Source organism: Alligator sinensis, unplaced genomic scaffold, assembly GCF_000455745.1.
Source record: "Alligator sinensis unplaced genomic scaffold, ASM45574v1 scaffold235_1, whole genome shotgun sequence".
NCBI lineage: Eukaryota > Metazoa > Chordata > Crocodylia > Alligatoridae > Alligator > Alligator sinensis.
Window position 1 is genome coordinate 296,243 of NW_005842042.1, and position 21,715 is coordinate 317,957.

The window sequence follows — 21,715 nt, forward strand, 5'->3', positions numbered from 1 at the left end:
CCTGCTGCTCCCAATTTGTCCTCCTGCCTGACAAGTCCGTATCACCGGCTAATGAAGGAGGGGGAGCTCTGGGAGAAGGAACACTCCCAGATCTAACAGAAACCTCTTCTCTAGTTTCAGGGGGAGGGGACTTGCTCTTCCAGGACACTTTTTCACTTAATCCTTACCCTTAGTTACTGGATGTGTGCCAAGGCAGGGCCTGCATTTTTTCACTAGTTCAGCAGCTCTCAGCTACCAACCTGGCATCAAGCTGTAGCCCCTGTGGAGTGATTAAGTGCCCTCACCTTGCTGTGACAGTGCTAAGCACAGCTCTCCCTGGAGTCCCTGCCTCATCAGCTTGGCCTCCCCGATGCCTTCCTGATGCCAAGGTACAAAGTGCCCATGAAGTTCCTGGCATCCCCTGGGCAGGTCTGGTAACCAGAGCCTGCCTCAGCAGCAGTTCTAGCTTGCTGGACTGATGACAAGCCATAGGCCTCTGTGAGGTCACTACTCAGCACCTACAGCATAGAGGTCTGATGTCAAGGCAACACCAGGGTCACCCATCCCAGCCCCTCTTGCTTGCTAGGGTGACACCAGGGGTCAGTTGTCTGTGATGTCAGAGACTCAGGCTTGCTGGGCTGATGTTTAGATGCCAGCCACAGTGAAGCCATTGCATCAGCATTGACACTCATACAGCTCAGCAGAAAGATTGTGCTTCTGCAACCCAGTGCTGTGTAGTGCAATGGTACCAAGGCTAAGGCTCTGATCAAGTTACTGTTTCAACAGCCCTCATGAGCAGGGCTGGAGTGTTTGGGCTCTGCAATCAGCTAAATTCAGAAATCCTCCTTTTCCTCCCCCTAACAAATGTGCCCTCATCCACAGATTAGCTCCCCTTCCAGGGACAATGCACTGGACAAACACACAGGCAGGTCAATGGAAAGCTTTAACTTTACTTATAATAAATAACGAAGCACTGAGCCTGTTGTGTATGTTCCAAGGCTTCTGGAGTCACGTCATTCAACCTCCTTCTGAGTCTTTTCACCTTAGCTGTAGATAGCAAAGTGTCTTGGGACAAATCATACCGCACAGTGTTCATAGTCAGGGTAGAAACAGGTTTCTTCAGCATTTGTCCAATGAAAGGTTAATCAGGAAGGCTGCCTTCATCACTGACCAGCCCTTGGATGCCGCCTCTGATACAGAAAGGAGATTCTGCCCCAGAAGGCTCCTCATTGTCCTTAGATAGGAGAGGAGAAGGGGAAGCGGGTGGAGGATGAGGTGGCAAAGCAGTTCCTCCTGGCTGCTCTCTGCCCTCTCCCTGATGAGAGCCCAGAGCCTGCGTCGCTTCCATCCTGATTGCTGGGTGACTGCAGTACATTTCATGCTCACTTGCTTTTTCAGTTAGCAGATGCCTGTTTTCTTCAACACCTGGGCAGAGAATAAGAAGAGGGAACATAACATTGTTCTACTGCTGACAGAGACAAATAAGAGGTCACTTGAGGATAAAAGCAGAGTAAAACACCCTGGGAAAAATCTTGCAGACTCCTATTCAGACAAAACACCACTGAATTCAATGGGGGTTTTGTGTGAGTCAGAACTTGTGAGTTAAGGTCCATGTCCTAGACCAGTCCATTATCCCATGATAATGCCTCTCAGCTCTGATACTGTGCCACTGTCTTGGTATCAGACCACTTTATACTGAAAGTAAAAGTTCCAGTGTTGTCCCTCCTCTATCTAAGCCAGCTACATCCAACCTTTCCTGTATTCAACAACTTTAATATTTGTGTTTCAAGTATTTTATTTTTTAAATTACACATTTCTATAAACAGCCAAATAACATTCAGCATCTTATAGGTCAAAATGAATTCACCTCTTGTGGGATTCCCCCAAGCTTTTCAAGTGCAGTCCTTATGCCCTCTACCTCCCTTCTGCACCTCTTTTGCCTTGTCCCATGAGTGATCTCTGAATTCAAGTGTCAGTGATCTCTGTGGTCCCATGAGAGGTTCAAGTTTTGCTGCATTCTCTGGAATGCACTTGCAAATATCTGCAAGGTTTCAGCACATTTTAAGAACCTACATGGATTTCTGCTCTTCATTTGCCTCTGGAGCATCCAGCACTGGACATCTGTAGAGGCACATACCAGACTGGATGCACCAACAGTTTGAGACGTTGAGGCAATGCATCTTCCAACTACAACTTTCTTCACTTGCAGCTAATCAGAGTGTTGCAGAGTAATGTCACACTGCCCTAGTGACTGGTATGACCAAGCTCGTTGGTTTTGAAGCACCTGCCACACACAGCTCCACTCTGGGTGCAGACAGAAATACAACTCTCCGCTGTAACTCATAATGCTTTGCAGGAAGTGTTCTAAGGCACAAGATCCCCCAGACCAAATAGAAGCTTTCTGGTGATTCCAAGGGGAAAGGAAATCCAGCTGCTGGCTGTGAGCTTGCAGCCTGTTTCCTCTAGCAACAGTCTCTCCTCTCTCCCAGAGGGGTGCTGTTTTCAGAATGAGAGGGAGGAAAGGGAGCTCCTTCTAAGGGTTCCCCAGCCAGAAACATTCTGAAAACAGCTCTGAGGCTAGGGGGCAGCACAGACACAAGATACTGAAGCCACTCTGTTCTGAAACATCTTCATCTGAACCCTCATGCAATAAGGGTTCAGATTTTCATGGGATTGGGTCCTTTTAAAGCACTTTGCAGCTGTGCACTTCTGTTTGGTCATGGCTGCAGTGCACTTTCAGGGGCCAGACTGGGTGAAAATTGTCACCTCTGCCTGTGACTTCTGTTGACATATAATGTGAATACATTGTCCTTACAGAAACCAGACACATTCCATGGCAAAGACATTAGCAGCACTCACCCTCAAGGACTAGATTTGTTGTGCTGCTCTTGCACTGCACAGGCTTCACTGAAGATCTCCTCTTCCCAAGTCCCGTAAGCTGTTCTGTGAGGCTTTTCACTTCATGGCACTCCCTCTCTGCAGACTAAAGAGGTTCACAAATACTATACACATCTTAGAAGGGTAGCAGATATAAGTCATATTCCTCTAGAGCTATTTCAGACTTTCTTTCAGCAAAAGAATACTTTCAGCTCTTCACTCACTCAACCCCTAGCCAGGTCAGCCAGAAGAAGCTTACAGGTTGCATTAATCAAAAGAAGAATGGGTTAGTTTCCATCTTCTCTCATTATATCCTTTGTCTTCCTTTTTTCACTCCAATGTTGCACACCGTCCCTCCCTAAAGCTTTCCTGCTCATCTAGGATAGCATAAACTAACTCCTCATAACTAGAAGTTTGTGTGTAGTAGGCCTTCAGTGAAAGAGTGCCAGACACCATCCAGCCAAGCTACTGTGCTAATCTTTTAACTACAAGCCAACAAGTGGAAAGTCAAATTTGCATCTCTAAAATAATGTAATTACAGAGCTTGCAAGAGAGCAAGGGCTGAGTCAAATGAAATCTCATTGGTCACCATTTGCCAATGGGGAAGTTTGGCTTGTTCTGTGGAGAGTAGGGATATTATCAGGTCACAAAGAGAGCTGAGACTGCTGGCTGTCAGTGGGCCTATTTTCGGATATTTTGATTTCTGGGACTGAAGGAGGTTGACGCAACAGGAAATTGCTCTGTAGACTTTGCTGTATAATGGGTTGTATTGACCCTTGAGGATCTGCTTGGCAGTTAATCTTTGTCACCCTGACAATTAACCTGGTAGAGCAATAAGGATATGCCTAAGAACTCACAGAGACCAGACTATGAATGTACTCTAAAGATGCTAACCCAGACAACATGGAAGTGAGGATCTAACAAAAGGTTTGGAGTGCTGATGGTTCTCTCTGGGAGCTGCCAGACATGCAGCTCCCCAGTTTAACTCATAGGGCTTTGCAGAAAGCACCTGAGTGCCGATCCAGGGAGAGAAGCTACATGTCTGCAACATCTGTCCCCTAGCCCTGCCTCCCCTCTCCCAGCTCTCGTGCTGTCTCAGGATTTGGAGGGGGAGGCGAGGCGAGGCGAGGCAGGGGAGGGAGGTCCATTCTGAAGTTTCCCCAGCCTGCTCTGCAGTACAGAGGCGGATGGATTGGAGCCCCCCACCTTAGCGGGGCTCCAATACACCCACCCAACCCTCCAGCACTGGCTGGGCAAATCAAAGACTGAACTCACTCCCCTCCTTTGGAGTGCCTTCATCTGAACCCACATGTAACCAGGGTTCAAATTGTTGCACAATCAAGCATTTTTTAAGTGCTCTGCAGCTGTGCGCTTCTTTCAGTGCATAGCTGTAAAGTGCCTTCAGTAGCCAATTGTACGACAAGCTGTCATGTCTGTCAGTGCCCTCCGTAATGGCAGCACTTGAGTGCTGTGACAGAATGCACAAGTTGTAGCTCTGCAGCACACTCCCTACTTTCTGGTCAACAAAAAGCCTAAATTGATCCTGCTTTTTGGGCTGCTATAAAAGCTTTACTGTTAGTCATAGTGCCAGGATCCCATTCAGAGCTGGGGAGTCTGATCCCTCTAGTCTGATGCATGCTGTCATCTGACTAGTACTTACTGTTTTGTGTGACAGTGTTTTGTTTGCAGAAGTCTCCTCTGTGCTTGCTGGTGGGTGGGAGTCCACAGACTGGCATGGCAACTCACTTGGTCCTTGGCAGTGAGGCTGCTGTTCCAGTTTAGGTAAAAGGGGCCATAAGACCATACAGTCTGCATAAGGATACAGAACAGATAGGCTGGACTTTCTGTCAAATCATCCAAATAGCATATCCTTTGGGACTCTCAGGTCAGGAAAATGCTCCACAATCCAGAGAGAAAACAACAAGAGCTTGTTACCAGGTAAAGAATGACCCTGACAGTGTCCACACTCCTCCAGCATAGACGTCTTCCCCCCCTGCTATCCCTGTGTGTGCTAGCCAATCCCAGGGGGAAAAGGTGGAACTGAAGGCATCCCTCTACACCCATGCTGCAGCAGTGTTATCAGTACACACATACAAGCACATTCTGTACCCCTTAGAAAGAAGCTGGAGTCACTCTTCATGGATTCTGCTTAGTGCTCATGTGTACATTTTTAACTAAAAAAAAAACCAGGGAAATTCCAAGAGAAAAATACTATATTAGGAACATGTTAAGGCTGAGAGTACATATTGGTAGCTAAGAGGTAAAACATGTTATCATATAGTATTTCTATCCCAAATGCCCACTCCCTACAGAAAAATTTATAGTTTCAGGAAATCTAAACATGGTGGTGTGGAAATGCAGAGGTATTTAAAGGCATAACTGAAGCTTCCATTTTAGTACCTAGTCTAGTTTCATTCTTGAGTGGTTTTCTTAGGTAAAGTTTGTTTCTCATTCTTTCCAAGACTTTTTGTTTCACCATTACTGGATTCTAAACCAAAAGCAAGAATATCACAGTTAAGTTGGTATCTTCAGATGGCATTTTTAATAATACATTCTGTATACACACCCCAAATGCAGCTCAGCTTATCTCACTGATACACCATGTGTTCTTCCCCATTCCCAACCTCCAGGAGGTGGCCATGTTAGTTAAAAGAGATGAGGTAGTTTTAATGAAGGGGGAACTCAGAGAGATCAGACAGGGAATGATGCTTGGCTTGGACCAACTCAGGTGAATGGTTCTTCTGAGGAGCAGGGGAGTTGAATCAAGCCTGCAGATCATGTGTATTGATGAAGGTGAGTAAATGTGCAGTTAAGGGATCACGTGGGTCATCCACATGGAAGCTGAAGTCAGCAAGAATATGTGTGGGGAGGAAAAGAGAATACAAAGATACGAGGATGAGTTTGACTGGTCTCACTTAGCTTTGGCAAATCCCCTAGGGTAGTGATTTTCAACCAAAGTAACCTGGCACCCTGGGGTGCCTTAAGATCCTTTCAAGGGTGCCTCAGGGTGCCAAATGATGTTATCACTGTCAGGTATAAAAACATGGGCTGCTTGCAGACATTAAAAAACCAGACAAACACACTTTACCAGAAGAGGCAGTGCACTACTTCAACCCAACTCTGCAGCATCTGTATAGATTAGGTGCTGCAGTGGGGCTTTTTGGCACTTTTAGCTAAAACTAATTTAATCAGCTGTTAGATCAAAGCGCCAAAAAACCCCAACTAAAGCACCCGATCTATACAGACGTTCAGCGAGCCAGGTCCAACTAACGCACTGCCTTTTCTGGGCATATGCTGGGCACATCATGGAAGTGCACCAAGTTTAAAGTAAAGCATTGTTTTGGGGTTTTTTTATGTCTGCAAGCAACCATAATTCACAAGATAAACTCAGAGATTTCAAATAGGAATCCACAGTGTTAAAAACCTTCTGACTCCCTGTGGGCTAAATTCTTTGCAACAGAAGAATTGCTCTATTATTTTTCTGTGCTCAAAAAAACAGTCAAAACAAAGCTGGCATTTTCCAAAGAATGTCCTGAGCCTAACAAGGATGCCCTGAATCTAATGAGGAGATGCTTTGACTCTAAAAAGGTTGAGAACCATTGGATTAAGGACTGCTGTGACTGACTGAAAGACATTAAAGCAGTTATTCTCAACCAGGCTGCCTCAGCATCCACAAGTGCCTTAAGATCCTTTCAAGGATGCCGTGAGATGCCACACAAAATTACTACTGTTAGGTGTTTAAACATGATTCACAAGATAAGCTGAGAGATTTCAAATAGGAATCCATAGTGTCAAAAGCATTCAGAACTCCTGTTGTCTCTCTGAGTTCTTTGCAACAGAAGAATAGGACTTGCATTTTTCTGTAATCAAAAAATGAATAAAAACTAAGAGCTGATATTTTCTCAGGGGGACCACAAGCCTACCAAAGTACCTCAAACCTAAAAAGGTTGAGGACCACTGGTGTAAAGAAACCCTTGACTCCACTGCAAAAGGAAAATGTCCTGTAGAAACCATGGACTCACACTGCCTTGGAAGCACTTTCTTTTGCCTTTGTGAAAAACAGAACTATCAACAGATTTCCCCACTTGCAGAAAGTCCTCTGTAATAGATTTCCACAATGACAGCTCATGACTGGGGACAAATTGCCTCCTCAGGACACCAAGTCTGTCACCAAGTTCACACACACCGGACACATCTATACATGTATTAATGAGCCATAAATACTGTGCATTAATTTTAGTACCTGCAATAACAGGTACTAACTCAATGTGCAGTAACTGGCATTACTGAGCTGTAGCACTGGCACACACTTTTTTAGTGACACTAATGCACAGCAGACTAACTCTACTGTGCATTATTAGCACCTTAGCACAACTTTTGCCGTGACGCGCTAATGCACAGTAGAATTTGTCTACTGCACATTTGGTATTTTGTGTAGACACACCCACTGGGTATCTTCTGCAAAAGCAAATGACTCACATGCTTCTGCTTAGCCTCAGGCTCTGTCCTGTTCATTAGCAACAGGGCTCTCCGATCTTGCAGCTGCACTATTGTAGCAGTCTGCAGATGCCTGGGGACAGCATTCCCCTTTTTTATCTGAGGAGCTCTTGGTTTCCCTTCTGTGGCTGTAGAACTAAAGACAAAACAAAGAGGAAGAATCAATATTGCCTCATTTCAAGAAATCAGGTGTCAAGGACAGGACAGATGCACCCAACTTTTCTCAAAGGGAAAATACATCAGGAGTGCAGTAAAGCCACAGAGTTGTAAACAACAAATATCCCTTTAACGAAGGTAAGGATTGACAAGCCCCTTCTGATGCAGCACTGAGACCTCCTCTACTCTTGCAAGCTGATTTAGGGTGTGTACACAAGTGATCTATGCATGTTTTACAGTACTTTAATTTAGAGCACTTTTTCGAGCACTATAAAGTTATAACACTCTTAAACATGACAGAAGTGCAGTGTTTCATGGGGGAGGGGTGTGATATCTGAGCCTCCCTCTTCTTTCCAAGCTAGGAGGCAGGGGGCACTCCACAGCTTCCTGGGGCTTCTCCACTGATCAGAAATTTGACCAGTGTACAGAAGTTATTTCAAGCACTGTAGATTGCTAAAGTGCTATAAAATACAGCACTTCAAATTTAATACCTCATTTAACAAGAGTTCATTTAAAGCACTGGACTCATTTTTAAACGCTTTAAAGCTGTGCACTTCTGTTAAGTCACAACAATAAATGCTTTAAATAGCAAAAAAAACAGCTTCTGTACACACCCTTACTATGTCCTTTCTCCTTCTTAGCTGGGTCTCTTCTAGACTGGAACCAAAGGGAAAACAAAGAGATCCTGGGGCTGGGCAGAGGTACAAGTCTGAAAAAGTGCCATTGTTTTGCTTCAACTACTCCTTACCCTTGAGCATTTCTGCCTTCCCAGGATCCTATTTTAGAAGAAGTCCCTGCAAACCTCCCCATGCATTTTCACAACTAACCAGCCCACAATGCCCACAGTGCACAAAGGACAGAAGAAGAACTCTCTCTAGAACGTTTGATTCCCAAAACCTGACTCCCAGAGCGAACAGGAGCCGCACCACCCGAGCAATGTTTGCACCTGCTGTTGGCTCAACAACAGCAATTTGAAATCGACAGCACACTAGCCTGTGTGGCACTCTGGTACAGAGAACAGACCGAAACAAGGGTTATTTAATTTAAATGGCTTACCTTTCGCCTCTGTATTTGGGGGCTGGCTTCGTTTTTTTAGATGACCAGTTCATTATTTGGCATCTTTTGGGGTTCAGGAGATAAGGCTGGTTTCCTGTAGGGGTTTCCCAGGACTTCTTTCTTTTCTGGAGAACAGAGCAGTTACAATGAAACAGAAACTCAGGAGAAAAATGTTTCCTCAGGACCTTAAGCCTGGAATGCCTGAGCCCCTTACTGCCTTCTCTCTTCCAGATAAATGTTTCCCAGGGGAAATAATCAGAAAGATGGGCATTTCATCCTAAAGCAGAGAAGGCACAATGGATTGGTGAGGATTTCTCCTCCTCAGACATTATTTTGCATCCTGCAGTATCCTGCACTTTAACCTTACAGCCACCCATGTCTTGATTTCAGCTAGGGGGGATTCTGTTGCAATGCTGCTGCTTAGTCACCTCAGTGTTTTGCTGTGGAGCAACACAAAGCAAAGCCTCTCTTACAGTGAGGGCCAAGCCTCCACAGCCCTTTATTTCCACACAGGGGAACTATGAGCTGTGAATAATATGTCCAATCAGAGGTAATTGTGTGCCACTCCTGAAAGAAGAGCCCTCAGCCCTCTTCTGTCCCAGAAGGCATGAAGAAGTTATCATTTCTTTAATCTGCATAAAGCATTTGCCCTCTTTACAGTGGTCTTCTTTCCATCTCTAAGATGCTGTACAGCAGTGGCTGGAAACACAGATAGTCCAGAGGCATTATGCAAATACTGAAGAAGCTTACAGTGTCAAAGCCTCTTCCTTTGCTTTGCACTTCTTTCAAGGAAAGGAGATTTTCAGAGGGAAGATTTTTAACACACAGTCTTCTTAAAGGCTTTAGTCTAAACAAGGGAAAAACAGGAATTGAATTAATGGCAGCAGTACACATACTCTGTGCATAACATTTTACCAAAAGTCTGAACGTTCAGTTACGGTGAAAAGTAATCCCTGTTTTTATCAAGTATCTTCACAGGAAACCAGTATTTGATTCCCAGTCCTTCAGCAGCAGTTCTAGCCTGCTACACATGGAGTACAAAACACTCAGGAGGTGGAGAATGAAAGCAATGCCTCACACTTCAAAGGTCCCTGTCAGCTGGTAGGACACCAGTGATAAAGGAAATCTGATGCAGAAGGGTGAGAGGAATCTGTGATTCTTCTGGCTCCAATAGTGACATGTAAGATTTTCCCTCTCTCATCCTTGAAAAACAAAAAAATAAAACTAGCAAAAATTTATATTTGAAAGGGTTAACTGGCATCAGCCTAAGCATCAGAGACCTGCTTGATGAGGTAGTAGTAAAATTATGCACTACAAAGGAGGGGGCCTGGGCTTGAACTGCAGACTCTTACTAAGTCAGCAAGAGGTTCTGGGAATAAATACTATTTTGTGTGATTCAGCAAGGACACCTGATCAGAACCTGAGTAAGTTCCACCCAAAGGAAGTCTCAAGGAATGAAGAAAAAACAAGCTAAGGGGTCCAGCTCAGATTCCTTACCCATGCCCTGGGTTTAAAGACCTAACTTAATTCCTAGCCTGTTAATTGGATGGACTGGAATGATGATGAATGGTGGACCAGTAGTGCTGCGCTGACAAATAGATTCAGAAAAGAAATAAATAAACTGAGAGTATGGAAGTCAGCTCCATAATCCAAGGTATATGAGGGACTCATTGGGCAACTCCTGTACAGCCATCGTTCCACCCCAAAGGCTGTAAGAATAGGCTGCTGCCACTTAGCCACATTTATGCAGGGAGACCAGGCCACTAGATCTGGTTGTCGTGGACTGTGCATTACGGCTCTGCAAAGCTTTGGTCCCTGATTCGATTCGGTGGACATTTGTCCTAATTTGGTGGCTGAATCTCTGAATCCAAATCGAATCAGAGGACCCTTTAATCTCTCCGAATCAGATCCGAGCCCTCTAAATCGGAGAGATTCGCAAAGATTCGGAGATTCAGACATAGACACAGCTTTAAATGTTTTTTCTACATACCTCTAGGTATCAGGCAGCTCGTGAGTGCTGCAATGCTGGGGTGCACGGAGTGTCCCACAGAAGCAAAGGGGGGCCCCAGCGCACTCGGCAGCAGACCCAGAAATAGACCAGAAGCACTTTGGTCCCGAGGAGCATGTGGAGGGGCTGCACCTCCCGGCTCAGTGACTGGTGCCTCCTGAGTCTTGGGGGGCACCCGGGGTCCCTCTACAGCCAAATGCTGAGCCGGGGGGGGGGAGCCATGCATTCCACACTGGACCCGGAAGTGGACCTGAAGTACTTCCGGTCTGCTTCCAGGTTCACCGCCGAGCACATGGAGGGTCCCCCACCCCACACTTCCGTGGGACGCTCCATCTGCCCCAGCATCGCAGTGCTCACAAGCCATACTGGTACCTCAAGGTATGTAGAAAAAACATTTAAAGCTGTGCCTAAGTCTTAATCACTGATTCTCGAAATCAGCATTGAATCTTCAGATTCGTCCGAGTCGAATCAGGGACACTGATCCGAATCAACTAATCAAATCACTGTCCCTGATTCAGGCCAAATCCAAATCCAAATCAAATAGGGCCCGCTTTGCACACCCCTACTATGCATCCTTTCCTCCAATCAATCCTGACTTATCTGCCAGTCTGTTCGGAGCTGACTTACAGAGCTGACTCTGTAACAAAAGGTTGGCACAGCACCCCTTAATCATTATGAGCTATCTGTTTCAGTTCCCCCTCTGCACCACAAGTGAATTTCAGCCTAGAGAGTCTAAACCACAACAACCCTTCCTCTTAATTGCACCAATATGTACATGACTCATCCATCTCATGCACATGCTCAGATGACTATTTTGTCTAGTTTAAACCACTGGACATCCCATTACACAAGTGTATCTCACCCAAATGTGGAGCTGGTCATAAGTCATTGGCATTTTAGCATGAACATGAAAGTACAGAGAGCACATTTATTAATGCACCAACCCTGCTTTAAGTTGGCTCTTGAAGACCAGGGGTCAAATTCTAGTGTCACCTCCTTACACTAACAATGTCACTAACTTCTGTAACTGGGATCAGTGTAAACTGATCTATCAGCTAGAAAGCTTGGTTGAGATTTTCAAATGCCCTGACATTTAATGCAGGGGTGTAGGTTGTAGCCGTGTTGGTCTAAGGACATAGGCAGGCAAGGTTCCTTGGGTGAATTTGATATCTTTTATTAGACCAACCCAAATAGTTGGAGAATAGTTATTAAGCAAGCTTTTGAGTTCAAAAACCCTTCGTCAGGCTAAGGAAGTTTCAGCAGTTGGTGTGTGCTCTTCCTGAAGAACCTTGTCTGACATTTAATGGAACTCAGTATCCAAATACATGAGGTTGCAATGGAAACTGCAGCTCTTGTGCACTAAATTTTACATCTATGCACTGCAAGAGATTCTTTCCCAAAAACTAACTGAGGAAAATGATCAAGCCCAAGAGTGTGAGAGAGTTTGGTACACCCGAGAAATTAAGTAATTGAGGTGAACGTGCAAAACCAGACAGTAGGTTCAAATGCAGCATGCAGAACTTGGTGGCTTTTCTCTGCTGCTGACTCCCCATGTTCAAATATCCATAGGGACCTACTTAACTTGCAGCAAGACAAAGCCATTTTCACAGTTTTCTCCCAGCATGAAAAGCCTATTTCACAGGCATTTCACAGCAACCCTGCCCCTTGGCGCTGATGGGTGGAGTGGCCCCACTTCTCAGCACTGATTGGCAGAGAGGCCCTGGGGGAAGGGGTGGGGAGGAGGGACAAGAGGGTGACCAGCACCATAACTGCCAGCTGACCATTGTCCAGCCCCATCCCTCAGTGTTGATTGGTGGAGAGGCCTCGGTGGGGAGGAGGGATAGCCGCCATCTTGTCTGCTGCGCCCTTCAGGCCACCCCACCAGCCAGTGCCTTCCCCTCGCAGGTGGGTTGCAAGGCTCACCCAGAAGGGGAAGACTTAATAAAAACGTTTTTATTAAGTTTCTTTTTTGCAGATTTCATGGACACCCCTGGATTTTGTGGTTTCCATTAAATCTGCGAAACCACGATTTAGGCAGGTTTCTAAATATCCAGTCTGGCTCAACATTGACTGGGATCAAATACTTAGTGTTAAACTGAGTAAATAACTGATCAAATAACAGCGTTAACCACTGTTCTGTCCCATTTCAGACTAACATCTTCAGATTTACAGGTTCACAGCCAAGACCGCTGTGAGCTACAAAACTATGTTTTCACTGGATTGCTACAGACAGCCACTAGCTATGGGTTCAGGTCCAAATGACACATTTTGCTCACCTGGGAAACAAGTATCCAAAAGCAGCTTCTGTACCATGAAAGTCCCATCTCTAATACAGTGGGATGTCCAGCAAAGCCCTGACACTCAAAGCTCCATCTTGGGCTAAGCAGAATGCCACTGAGGTCACAATGGTGCACAGTATTCAGGGACATGGAGATTGCAAGGGGGACTGCTGGATGCCATTTTGTGGAAATAGGTGCACTCATGTGACTTCAGCTACCTAGCCTTTGGTCACTCATAACCTTAGGAGAAAGGGTCTAGTGTATGTTGTTGTAACAGGGGCTCAGGCAGGAGCCCCATTACTAAGGTAGTCATGGGAGTGGGTGGCTATAGAGAGCACCTTGCACAGGTGAGGAGAATTACACACTGGGAGAAGGTCAGGATAATTATCCCGCCGCAGCTGGTATAAGCCCAGCGGCAAGTGAACACACTTTGCCTTCGGGCACTGGAGGAAGAAGGGAGGACTGCAAGAGAAGAAAAGAAGAGAGAGAGAGAGAGAAGCCCAATCCACAACCCAGGAGAGCCTGGGATGGCAGACCCTGAGATGCCACGGCTGGCTGGTAAGGAGGTGAGGTACTCACTTGAGACCTGCAGTCAATATGGTTAACCCAGGGAAGAACTGGGGCTCCAGGAGACTGTCGCACCAAGGAGAACACCGAGGAAGAGGGCTTCAGGGCAGCACACGGGCAGCAAAAACAGTGCAGAGCCATTCGTGCCACCAGACAGCTTAGAGCAGTGCTGGGTCTATTATTAGGCACAGGGAGGTAGCCACAGAGGCAGCTCCTGGCTCGGGACCCACAGAGGTGCAGGGAACACGCCCCGCAAATGAGTTAATTAGCAGGGAAAACGCAGCCTGAACCAAAATAGCCTAACGCATCCCGGGCACTCTCAGGCTTCCGGAGTTACCTTATCAGCTACATTGGTTTCCCTTGCTAATGAGATAATTAGCAAGGTGAATGCAACTTTGTAACTTCCTGCTAAGAATAAAATCAGCACTGTGTGAGTTCATCATCTGGGTGGTTTGTGGTGTTTCCTCATCCCTAAGGATAGCACTGAACATTTTTTCTTTCAATCAAAGTCGTGGCAGGAGAGTTCAGAGGGAAACCCAGATAGACCCAGCCACCCTCCCACAGTTGTACTTATCACTATGAAACTTACTCTGTTTGTGTGTGTACAACAGGCCTCTGAGATTTTCGATGTATATTTGGGATCCATTTGACAATCAAATTTCCACCATCAGGCCAACTGGTCTGAGTGGGAGCAGCTAGCTCACCAAGATCGATTACTTGAAGCTAAGATATAAACACGATACAGTTAATCACTTTTAAAGGTACAAGTCCTAAAGTACTCACAAAGCTGCAGGAGGGTCACTGCACTCCTGCAAGTGCCAAGCAGTGTTCCCTCTAAGCTGAGCAGCGTGCGCAGCTGCACAGGCGCACCTGGCAGCGCAGCATGAATGCGCCTGCACAGCTACGTACACCACACAGCTTAGAGGGAATGCTGGTGCCAAGTAATAAGTTGCAGTTTTCTTTCAAATGATGAGATACAGAAATGAATGGCTAATTACGTGTGATCCTGCAGAACTTCTCACAAGAGATTATATTATGCAGAGACAGTCCTTCCACTGCAATTTCCAAGGAGCCCAAAGGCAAGCTCTGAGTTTTCTCAGGAGGAGACACTTGCATTTACTTGTGTCTCCACCTTCCACTTTAAATCACTCACTTTTCCAACTCTGTTCAAATAGGTGAGGTTCATCTGTCTGTGCAGGATTGCATGTGACTCTGTTGCTGAGTTCAGTCCTGGGAAATGAAGTCTTTCTGAACTGAAATAGAAACACAAGTCAGAATCATGAGGAGACCAATACAAACTACCAATATGAAAGAAAACTTTAAGTGCTACAATATAGAGCTTTTCCTCTCTGAAGTATCATACAAGTGCTAAAGTGGAAAGCTCCTCATTAGCTATCTGTCCTAGTACAGATGCCCTGTGCATCTTACTAAATCACACGGAAATCCCATTTGACCAGCAGACTTATAGGGAGATTTTGAATACACTAAGTAGTTAGAGTAGCTTACAATGATGGGGTCTCTGGGATATACTGAACTTTTGACTGGTCTAAAATCTGGGGTGGTTCAAATGGTCTAAAGTTTGAGGTTAAAATGCTGAATTTGGAGGCCTTTGTCACAAATGACCTAAGCTTAGGAGGTCTGAGCTAAGGAGCAGAGGGTTCCAGAGGGCATCCAGACACTGGCAGACTCCCCTGGAAGTTGTTATTGTCTTTTCTTCTTGGGTATTTCTCTCTCTAAGGGGAAAACGGTTTTAAGAGAGAATACCATGAAAAATTAGGGCTGCCATTGCACTACAAGTGAGAAGGGAACCATTTAAAAATGAGAAAATGCCACCATGAGGGTGCCAGCTCTAATTTAAAAAGGAATACCAAACAGGTTAGTAAACTATGTCTTTCTATAATTAAAAAAAGAAGAAGAAATAAATTGACCAGGAGTACAAGAGAACGACAACAACAAAAACAGATGGGCAAGGATACATGTCTATGATATTTTCTAAAAATCCCTAAAAATTACTCTTAACAAATAACCAGTGCTTGTAACCTATCCTGTAATTCAGGGGTAGCCAATCTGCAACATGGGTGGCACAAGCAGCCTATATATAGCACATGGCAGACTGGGGAGGGTACAGGCAGCACAGGGGCAGATAAGGCAGGGATCAGAAAGCAGAGCAGCAGCTTGGTCAGGGAACAGAAGGCAGAGCAGCAGAGTAAACAGGGCAAAGGAATCAGACTGGCACTCCAGGGAGAGTGTGGGGCTAATTTGTGGCATGCCCCTGCTGCTGTAACTCATGCTTATATGCTATAGCTCTGCGCTTTTCTGTTGGCTGGGCCCCATCCAGAACTGTGTGAGTTTTACTGGCAATGAGCTAACAAAGCTGGGTCATTTGGCTCAAGCAGTAGAGGAGAGAGACATAATTAGCCACATTAGTCTGAATTCAAGTGGAAAGCAAGGTAGATTTGCACCTCAAAATAGATATATACCACAAGCTTTCATCAGCTGAACCTCACTTCATTAAATGCTATAAAGGCTCATGCTTTTCAGATCCAGACGTCTGAGATATGTGCCTATTATTAACAGCACATCCACTGTTGTCACATTGCAAACTAAGGTGACGTATTCATCGTTACCCTGATCAGTTTATGCCCATTTTTGCTCTCCCTGTTTACATCAAGCGGTAACTCCCTCCATAAACAGTCCTACAACTAGTTATGGTGCAGTAGGTTATTGTTCCTTAGGACAGAAGGGGATAGAACTGATTCAGATGTATTTATCCTGAGACAAATTATGTACAGACTAAAACATTTACCGGTTCAAGGTCTACACGTGCTTACTCTTGGTCACTGAAAACAATCTCAGTTTATATATAAAATTAAGCACAGGGGTTTGCATATCTCACCTCCAGACCCTTCCTCACCTGTTGTTTTTTATTTCTTTCTATCTTGCCTATTTAAATTGTAACCGCTTCACAGCAGAGACTATGCTTTTCATGACTATGAATAGCACCAGCCACAATGTGACCTGGTCTTGACTGGAATAATGACTATTTAATTATAATGATACAGCCTATTGTAAAAACAATCAATCTGGTTTTTTTTATTACTTGTATTTCCTAGACCCTGCTCTAACAAACACTTATGCATGTCCTTAACACTGAAATCAGTGAGAACACTTACTTGAGTCTTTACTGTGCCTGGCTCCCTGTGATCAGAGACCTGAGGAAGAATGTCTTGCACTCAAAAGCTTGTCTAACTTCATCCCAACTATATAGTTGATCCAATAAAAGATATCACCCTAAAAAATCCTTGCCTCTCACACTGAGTGAAATAAACCATACGGGTAATTATTTGCAAAACTGGTGCTGTAAGTGCTAAAAGTTTGCTCTGCCCAGTAAAAAACAGAGGAAAATGATCCTGCACACTAGGATCAGGCCCTGGGGTCCCCTGCACCCTCACCTAGTCCCTGACTAGTCCAGGAGCAGGCCCCCTGCCAAGATCAGGCCCCCACACACTGGGACTGGGCCCTAGGGTCCTGTGCTACCCCTGCCCAGCCTGGCACACTGGGATCAGGCCCCTGTGTGCCATAATTTGGCCCTGGGACCCTGTGCACCGGATCAGGCCCTTGTATGCTAGAATCAGACCCTGGAGCACCATGCCACCCCACATTGTGCATGGCCATACTGTCCAGTCCATGGGGCTCCCTATGGGTCCAGAAATTTGGCAAAAGGGGAGCACCACTGGGGAGCCCCACAGGCCAAATGAGAAGGCTCCCAGAGCCGTAAGTGGCACTCCAGATGTATACCACAGAGCAACTGCTGCCTCTAAATGTATTTCTGTCAACTTCTTTCAGAAAAACAAGCATGCCATAAGTTTGCCATCAGCTCACTGCAAACACTTAATCCGCAGCATACCAACTGTATCAGCCATGGATGGGAGCTTAACAGCAACTCACCTCACTAAACTATCTCGCTCAGATGAGTCATGGGCTGAAGTTCCCTGAAGAGAAGCATAGGAGAAGGTCTCCAGTGCAGAGAAAGTGGTTGTTCTGTTGCGTGTAGAACATCTGGTCACATTTTGGGAAGAACAAATGCTTGGCAAGTTTATAATCTTCAGCGTTGGTAATTCATCTAAAAAGATAAAAGCAAATATACTGTCTACACTGAGGATGTGATCTTAATGAGCTTTATCATTACAGACTTTAACAATTTAATGTCCATTTTAGACACGATAGCAGGGGCAGGCAATTATTTTGGGCAGAGAGCCGCTTACCCAGTTTTGGCAAAATGTTGAGGGCCGCATGGGTAGCCCCGCCCCTTGACAGGTGCCCCGCCCCCTGGTCACCATCTTGGGACCAGTGTCACAGGGCCAGCACTGGCGGGGCCCAGAGCGGGGCACAGGCTGGCAGGAGTCTGTGAAGCCGGGCTGGGCTGCACCAGCAGCGAGCGGAGGGGAGCTGGCCCGGCTCCATAGAGCCCCTGCCGGCCAGGACCCTGTACCCCTGCTTCCCTGCTCCGGGTCCCACCAGCGCCGGCCCTGGGACACTGGTACAGGCCCTGTGCTCCCACTGGCTCCCCGCCTGCTCACACCCAGTGCTCCCCAGCCCCACGATACAGGTTGGGGTCAGCATGCAACCCTGACCCCCTGCTCGCCAGCATTGAAGAAGCTGGTGCAGAGCATGAGGAAAAGCAGCCCTTCCCCTCCCCCATGGCCCATACTCCCTGCTGCAGCCGCTTGCAGCCTGGCAGGGCTGACCTGAGCAGGCACAGGCAGCCTCGCATGGGCTGTGAGTGGCTGCAGCGCGGGGCGCTGGCCACGGGGCAGGCGAAAGGCCACTTCCCGCCCCGCCCCTCCCCGTGCAGAGGCAGCAGCTGCTTGGCGTGGCAGAAAGCAGCACCCTCATTTGCCAAGCTGGGCAGCATTTGCTGCTGCTGCTGCCCACCAGGAGCTCGCACGCTGGGCAGCCCAGAGGCGGCAGTGGCAAGCACTGCTTGGTGCACCAAGTGGGGGAGTGAAGCTGCTGCCACCACATGCACCCCTGATGGGCGAGCCTGGAGCCAGCGCAGGGCCTAGACTGGCAGCGGGGGCAGGGTACAAGCTGATGCTGAATACAGGGGAGGAAAAGCGGCCCTTCGCCTGCCCCGTGGCCGGTGCCCCGTGCTGCAGCCACTTGCAGCCCGCGTGGGGCTGCCTGTGCCTGCTCAGCCCCGCGCAGGCTGCAAGCGACTGCAGCAGGGAGCACCAGCCATGGGGCAGGGGAATGGCCGCTTTTCCCCACGCTCAGCTTTTCCCCAGGCCACTTTTCCCCGGGTCCGTTCCCCTCCCCCTTACCTGAGTTTCCAGCTGGGGCAGCCACATGGTCGCAGGCCAGAACTCCTGCTGGGGCTTCTGGCTGGGGGCTGGGCGGGGCCGGGGGGCCCTGCTGTTGCAGAAGCCTGCCGGGGCTTGCCCTGGATCCTACTGCCCCAGGCTCCTGTCATTTTTCACGGGAACCAAGGGCAGATAAATATTAATTTTCTAAATTTTTTAGGAGCCCTGTGGGCCAGGTAGAATGACCTTGCAGGCCACATCCGGCCTGTGGGCTGTATTTTGCCCACCCCTGCACTTCAGCCTCATCAGTGTGCTGTCAGTCCAATTTAAACAGTGACTAATGATCATATAATTAACTCTTCATCTTTTCTAGTGCCTTTTACCAAAGGATGTGAAAGGAATTTTGAAAAAAGTAATTAACTAAGCCTCATAACCTTGCCACCTTCCAAACTGGATAAACAAGGGGCTATCCAGCACCTAAATTCAACCACCTCAGAGGTGCACCATAGAAGCTGTTTACCAGTGCACAGTAATACTACAAAAAAGTTCCTTACAGAAAATAAAGAATGACACAAATTTAACTAGAAGAGGAACTTTTAGGATGCTCAATGTAGTCTTGGTTAGAAGGTGGACATGACATCAGGCTTAATATTTCCTTCTTATAAAAAATGTCAGAGGATCTGTAATAAGACTAATTGGTCAGAATATCAGTTTTACATCTCATCTGAAAGACACTACTACCGTGACTGAAAAATCTGAAGTGGGATACTGGCTTACTACTAAGAGGGGGAAATGCTAACATTTGGAGTGCTGTGTCCAGTTTTGGGCCCTCCACTACAGAAAGGATGCGGACAAATTGGAGAGTCCAGCAGAGGACAACGAAAATGGTTATGGGGCTGAGACACATGACTTATGAGGAAAAGCTGAGGGAACTAGGCTTATTTAGTCTGGGAATGAGACAACTGAGAGGGGATTTAATAGCAACCTTCAACTACCTGAAGGGTGGAGCAATGGTCTCAAGTTGCAGCAAGGGAAGTTTAGGTTAGATATTAGAAAGAACTTTCTCACTAGGAAGGTAGTAAAGCACTGGAACGGGTTACCCAGAGAAGTTGTAGAATCTCTATCCTTAGAGATGTTTAAGACCTGGGTAGACAAAGCCTTGGCTGGGATCATCTAGTTGGGGATGGTCCTCCTTTGAGCAGGCAGTTGGACTAGATGACCTCCTGAGGTCCCTTCCAACCCTAATTTTCTATGAATCTATGATAGGTCAGGACAATCACACAGAATGATCTGAATCGTGTTAAAGTGGGGCCAGTTCAAACAAAATGAATTTTAATAAATCCAATTTCAAGGTCGTAAATCTGGGAACAAATACAGAATCAGGGACTGCAGGTGCTCTTATGGTGCCTAGAAAGTAGGGACTCTGAAAAGGATTCAGGCATCATGGTGGACATGTATTTCAAAATAAGCTTCCAGGATAATCCTATGATAAAAAGAGCAAGTGTGACCCTTGCACTGGGGTTCAAAGATAAGGGTAGTAGGTAAAAGCAGAGATGTGATTTTACATATACATAGGCATCAGTGAGCTCAATGCCACAAAGCTGCATACTGAAAAATTTGACCATAGAAATTATTTGAAAATCTATGACAATGACAGACTTGAAGAACTCCAGTCTGCCTGCTTACAAAAAAGAAGACCGAGAGATGGCTTGCTTGTTGGGGATAAGTACCTTTATGGGGAAAAAATCCTGGGTCCTAAAGAACTCTTCAGTTTAGAAAAGAACAGCATAGCAGAAGTCAATGGCTGGAAGTTCAAGCCAAACAGACAGGGACTTACACTACAGCTACTGCCATTTTTTAGATGTCTTGTACATATTGATCCCACTCCAGGCACAATGCATGCCCTGAGCACAAAAGAGACTGGGATCTTCTAACCAACAGCTGCATGAAAGGTACGTGGACTATGGTGTAACAGGGCACCGGGGTGTGCCTATTTCTGAGAGGCACCTTGCAGGTGGCAAAGGGGGTTAATTAGGGACTCACCTGACTAGCAGCAGGTCATGCTTGAGCTATATAAGCCCTGGGCCTGACCCAGTCATGCAGTTTAGTTTTGAGAGCCATGAAATGAGGAGCTCTTAGCAACAGAGCTCCTAAATAGACTGAAAGGAAGCAACTCTGCAATGCTGGGAACAAGGGAAGGTACCCAAGGCAAAGAGAGGCTTGTTATACGGGCAGGTGGCCTTGGTTTTATGTTATAACCCAGAGAATGTTTGAGTGTCTGCAGATCCTTTTTATTAAGTTGAATCAGTGGTTTAGCTTTGAGCCCTAGAAGGGCAGGCTCAAGGCCTACTTAGAGTGCCAGTAGCCCAATAGTGGCTGAGAATCGGGCCCAGCAGAAAGTGCAGGAGCTCAGAGGGTGGGGATCAGAAAATCCATGAGCCCAAGGCCAGAGAGGGGCTGGGAGTGTTATCAGAGAATCCAGGAGCACAAAGCAGGGCTGAGAGCAAGACTGAAGAAGCTTTAAAGACACAGAGAGTGCCCGAGTGCGAGAACAGGAGACTCAGGAGCCAGGGACTGGCTGAAAGTCGGATCAGAGTGTCCACAGGCCCAGAGAAGGGGTGAGAGTCAGACTAGAGGGCCTGTGAGCCTGAGAGGGGCTGTGAGCTGGACTAGCAGGTGTACAAGCCTGGGGGGAAGGGGAGGCTGAGCTTGGGACTAGGGTTCAAAAACCCAGAGAGAGGCTGCATGTGGGACCAGGGGTTCGGAGGGCTCAACAGGGGACTCAGTGGGAGACCAAAGTCCAAGACCCCACAAGTGGCTGCATGCGGGACCTGAGGGTCCTGGAGCCGAGGTGGGCTGTGCAGGTGACCAGAAGGCCAAGAGCCCACAGAGAGGGGCTGAGAGCACTGAGGAGCCCAGAGAGGAGCTAAGTATAATAAACAGCAGGTGACATCATTGAAAATAACACCCATAAGGCATGGAGTGTGGTGTAG

General features: G+C 46.7%; 1 protein-coding gene across 2 annotated transcripts in view; it reads right to left on the reverse strand.

Moving 5' to 3' along the window:
- Window positions 1-913: 913 nt before the first annotated feature.
- CUNH9orf43 (chromosome unknown C9orf43 homolog) overlaps window positions 914-21,715 on the reverse strand; it is a 22,156-nt gene continuing 1,354 nt past the window's right edge. For both annotated transcript variants that reach the window (XM_025203022.1, XM_014519501.2), the window contains 10 exons: window positions 17,368-17,542; window positions 14,573-14,672; window positions 14,009-14,142; window positions 9,316-9,412; window positions 8,566-8,690; window positions 7,336-7,489; window positions 5,257-5,344; window positions 4,517-4,665; window positions 2,839-2,962; window positions 914-1,404 (listed from right to left, as the gene is read on the reverse strand). In XM_025203022.1, the coding sequence (XP_025058807.1) occupies window positions 1,121-1,404; window positions 2,839-2,962; window positions 4,517-4,665; window positions 5,257-5,344; window positions 7,336-7,489; window positions 8,566-8,690; window positions 9,316-9,412; window positions 14,009-14,142; window positions 14,573-14,672; window positions 17,368-17,542 (1,430 nt within the window). In that variant the 3' untranslated portion in view covers window positions 914-1,120. The remainder of the gene's footprint in view (window positions 1,405-2,838; window positions 2,963-4,516; window positions 4,666-5,256; window positions 5,345-7,335; window positions 7,490-8,565; window positions 8,691-9,315; window positions 9,413-14,008; window positions 14,143-14,572; window positions 14,673-17,367; window positions 17,543-21,715) is intronic.